This window comes from Rhagoletis pomonella, unplaced genomic scaffold (genome assembly GCF_013731165.1).
Source record: "Rhagoletis pomonella isolate Grant_MI unplaced genomic scaffold, Rhpom_1.0 Rhpom_scaffold_00006, whole genome shotgun sequence".
Classification (NCBI taxonomy): Eukaryota; Metazoa; Arthropoda; class Insecta; order Diptera; family Tephritidae; genus Rhagoletis; species Rhagoletis pomonella.
The window spans coordinates 68,149,726-68,154,655 of record NW_023458560.1 but is presented as its reverse complement, the minus strand read 5'-3'; the positions used below and the strand labels follow the sequence as shown (position 1 = coordinate 68,154,655).

The 4,930-nt window shown below is 31.7% G+C and overlaps 1 protein-coding gene across 1 annotated transcript in view; it reads left to right on the top strand.

Moving 5' to 3' along the window:
- Window positions 1-4,925, top strand: part of LOC118742065 (Golgi phosphoprotein 3 homolog sauron-like) — a gene marked incomplete at its 3' end in the record, with an annotated part of 15,414 nt that extends 10,489 nt beyond the window's left edge. Inside the window, exons 2-4 of the mRNA XM_036474033.1 lie at window positions 2,575-2,702; window positions 4,700-4,818; window positions 4,888-4,925. Coding sequence (XP_036329926.1) covers window positions 2,575-2,702; window positions 4,700-4,818; window positions 4,888-4,925 — 285 coding nt within the window. The remainder of the gene's footprint in view (window positions 1-2,574; window positions 2,703-4,699; window positions 4,819-4,887) is intronic.
- Between the last annotated feature and the right edge of the window lie 5 nt (window positions 4,926-4,930).

Here is a 4,930-nt window from a genome sequence, read left to right as displayed (position 1 = left end):
TAGGATGTATTTGTTTAATATGGGTATCAAATTAAAGCTGTTCATGAATGCTTTAAGATAGAGCACTTTTCAAATAGCTGGGTGACTAGGGTCTCGAGATATAGACCAAAACGTGGACCTGGGTAACCTTGGGTGTATTTGTTTAATATGGGTATCAAATGAAAGCTGTTCATGAATGCTTTAAGATTGAGCACTTTTCATATAGCTGGGTGACTTGGGTCACGAGATACAGACCAAGACGTGGACCCGGGTAAACTTAGGCTGTATTTGTTTAATATCGGCATAAAATGAAAGCTGTTATGTCAAAAGTATGCGGAAGCAAATAAAAAAAAAATTAAAAAATTCATGAATACCGTTTTAGTGAAAAATAAAATTGAGTAATGCGGACAGTTCTTTAATCTTCTTTAATATAAAAATTAATATAAAAATAAGTAGGGTTTTCCTTCCTGACGCTATAACTCCAGAACGCACGAACCGATTTTCACGGTTTTGCATTCGTTGGAGGTTTATAGCTAGGAAAATTCAGGAAAAATTTCAATAGAAAAGTATATGGTGTGTGAGTATCCCCCACGAAAATAAGTATGTTTCATTTAAAGTAGATGGTGCCATTGTTTAACAGCTATTCATTGTACTTTGCTCAGTTAATTTCATGTGACACTAGCGAATACCCGGCGTGCTTCGCTGCGCCTTAAAAGTAATTTTGTTTTGTTACTCCCTCTCACAACATTTGAAAATATTATTTAATATTGCTGTACATATTTGTATAGTAGGGAGATTTTTTCAAATTATATAAATATACGTTATTTGAATATTGAATCAATACACGTTTGAGGAAAGGGTGCGATAGTAGACTCCAGTTATAAGATTATAAATTAAATTTCCAAGAGAAAGTCGGTTCTTTACATATTTTCTAATTACCTTCGAAAATATATTAACTCAAAAAAAAAATAAACAATGCTTCATAGATCGATTTTTTTAAATCTAACTTCATAAAGTTCTTTAAAAATATTTTGTAAATGAGGCCATAAGAGCTTAGGGGGAGAGTTACAACACAAAAATACATTTAAGGCGCAGCGAAGCACGCCGGGTAATTGCTAGTCTTTTATAAATGAATATTTACACAATTATAACAAGGCATATTACATATTACTTTACACGAAATATGAACCTCTGTAAAGCAAATTTTTTTAGGCAAACTTTGGGTCGTTGAACACGAAAAAATACCCATGGTTTCAAAGAAGTGTTTTCGACATTTGTTCGAAAAACGTATTTTTAGTACTTTTTCAGTTATTCCGCAATATCTCATGAAACGACCAACAGTTCGAAAGGTATTGATGGGCTCTTTGCAAAAATATATATTTTTTGTGCAGATTGTGTTCCGTAACATCTACATTTCTCATCAGAGTTTCATTTACTGTAGAAAGAAAATGATTGAAATTTCAATTTTTTGATTTTGGTCGGTTGTAACACTAATAATTTTCATGGAAATCGGCAAAGTAATATATTTTTGTAGGTCGCTTATGTTGATTGGATAATTTTTTCATGAGGCATTGACGAATAGGTCCGAAATGTACCAAAAACACTTTTTTCGAAAAAAATTACGAAAACGCTTGTTTGAAGAGAAAATCGGCTTGGAAAATATTTTTTTTCTTAAGCGATTACCACAAAATTTGTAGAACAGTGTTATCGATATATTTGATGCTGGTCTTCAATTTCTCGTCACCCATTGTCCATATCCGTACAATATTTAGAACGCATTGACTATTTGAACCTTCAAAACCAACTTACACTGCTTTTATTTCGATTAGGAAAAGTTAATTTTAAAATATCGAAGAAAATGCGGAACTAAGGCAGGACACTTGGAAAAAATCAGAACATTTTGGACCTTTAAATAACAGTACGGTCCTGCAAAAAACAGAACGGATGGTCACCGTATATATAACGGTACTTTAGAGAAATGCGAAATATTCGATAAAGCAGTAACTACTGAAGCGAATTAATTCAAAATTGATGTTTGCAATGATTTTTTATAAAAAAATACATTTATAACAAATTTTTTGAAAATGGTCGTGGCACCGCCCACTTAGCACCACATGTGTGTAGCTTGGTAACCGCGGTCCAAAATTACTCCCATTTTTCATATAACGGTAAATTTCAGAAATGGCTAAATTTCGATATTTCGAAATTTAAGGGCGTCAATATACTCAAAGTTGATACTCACAACAATCTCGTGAAAAGAAATAACATTATTATGTACCTTATAATTGTATAAGTTTATCTCATAAAGTCTAACTGAACATATTATCGAAGATGTTTGAAATAGGGGTAAAGCCTACCCTGCTTTGCATGTAACGATAGTTTTCGGAAAGGTGGAAAAACTGTATTTAATACGTACGCCGTGTATTTAATACTCAGCACCGACCGAACTTAGGCTTTTCTACTTGTTTCCGTTACGGTTCAATGTATGTACATAGTACACTAGTATGTATACGAATTTGTTCGTCATTGTTCAGTTTACACTACTTTTCATGTCTTTGAATTTATTAAATTTATTTTTATTTACTTCTCTTTTAGGGCTACACATCCTTTTGGAATGATTGCATATCGAGCGGCCTACGTGGTTGCATTCTTATTGAGCTTGGATTACGCGGTCGCGTCATGATGGAGAAGACAGGCATGCGTCGACGCAGCTTGTGCTCCAGGTAAAGTAAATGCAAAGTACTCCAGAGACTTTGATATAATATGTATAATGTAAGATACGTAAAAAATTTAATTTATATTAAAAAATAGCTATAGTTATCGGTGTTTCGAGCGTTTTCGGAACTGTTTTAATAATTATTAAATAGATATAGATATCGTTGCTGTTACACTGATCTTGATCTATAACTACGGTGACCAGATTTCAGTGGACAAAAATCGGGACATTTCTAGAGCATTGAATCCGAGCATACAATTTTGTTTCTAGATTAAAAAGACACAAAATTTTTAATACAGTTTTATCTAAGGCGAAACAAAGAGAAAAAATTTGAAAAATGATCGCAAAATTGTATACACACATTTTAGCAAGTTTTAGTATCTAAAAAAAAAACATGTAAATGATAGTTTCAAACTTCGTAGAACATTTACAAAAATTCATTGAATTTTAACAAATGTTAATCAAAATTCTAAACTTTGTAATCAGACTTTTAGATTTTTTATTTTTTTTTGATCATGCAGTTTTTGTAACCCATTAAACTAAATTCGAAATAACTTGGACTTACCGTAGATTTTTGGCAAATTTTTGTTCGCGCATTTTCTTCCATACAAAGTATGTTCGACAATTTTTTGTATGGAGAAAATGAGCAACACATTCCACAAAAGAAAAAATACCAAGAATGAACGGTAAGTCCTAGCTACTTAAAATTTGCACTTTATTACAATAAAATGGAATTGACTACAAAACAGAATACTCAGAATGTTTCTAAAGAAATCTAATTAAAAAGCTCATAATTTTGATGAAACTTTGTCGAATTTTGTGAGTTTGATTTACAGAATGATGACTGCAATATAGCGAGAGTAGAGAGAAAGTGCTGCCACGTTTGTACGAAAAATTGTTTTTTGGGCCAGAGTGTAGGAAGACTTTAGTTAAACTAATAAAGAAAACACTGGAAATCGGAATTTAATCGGAACAAATACGAAAAATCGGGACACTTATACGTCCTGAAAAATAAAAAATATTCAGCGGAACAATTTTCTCAAAATCGGTACGAATGGTCACCGTATCTATAACACAGCCAACAAAATTCTAACAACGGCATGCAGCACCACTGTTTTTTATATGATTTTTTATTCCGTCGAATCAGGAAAATGGTCATACATTTTACCTTTTGTCATATCTGGCAAGTATTTTATGTTATCGTTGTTAGAGTTAGAGACTTACGTTGAATGGCTAATAACCCTACAATAAGGCCACTTAAAAATATTGGATAATTTTTACAAACTACATTTTTTTTAACTTTTGGGATAAAATTACTTTTTATACTGAAAGAATTGAATAATTTAAAGGGCAGATTCTTAATCTAAGGAAAGAAATCCTATAGGAATCAGATCTAAGAGCCCTGCCGCAAAATATTGTTGGTCAGTGTAATTATCGGTATCGTATGTAAGATCTATTTGCCTGTTATCAAGGACGTTATTGTTATGACATCTCTATAAAAACCGTATAAAAACGGTAATTTTTTACTATAGTTTACATCGATAGTTATCGTTATTGATAGCTGTCCTTATCGATAACTATAATTATTGATAGTTTACCGTTATTGATAGTTTTTCGTTATCGATAGTTGGTTCTCATCGATAATTTGTCGTTATCGATGGTTTCTCGTTATCGATAGTTATCGGCATAGAAAGTTATGGTTATCGATAGTTATCGTTATTTATAGTTATCATTATAGACAGTTATCGTTACCCTTAGTTGTTATTGATATAACAATATATTGCCAAAGCTGGCCTTAAAAAATATCTGTGACAACACGTCAGTAAAAGAAAATAATAATCATCTAAATGCACAATTCATTTTCTAAAAGTCGAAATTTTTTGCCATTTCTATGCCTTGTATACTACATGCTTCATAATGAAATTCAATGCATTGTCGTCATTAATTGCGTCTTTAAAATATGTACATCTACAATATTAAATTATCAAACTTCCTATGTTTTAGAAAACTCATTTTAAAATCAGATCAGCCGACCGGCGATGTTCTGCTCGACGAAGCACTCAAACATATTAAAGAAACAGATCCACCAGAATCTGTTCAAAGTTGGATTGAATATTTGAGTGGTAATTTAAAACCAAGCAAAATGGAATGATTTTATTTGAATTAAATTTTTTACTTACACCATTTTACAGGCGAAACATGGAACCCTTTGAAATTACGATATCAATTAAAAAA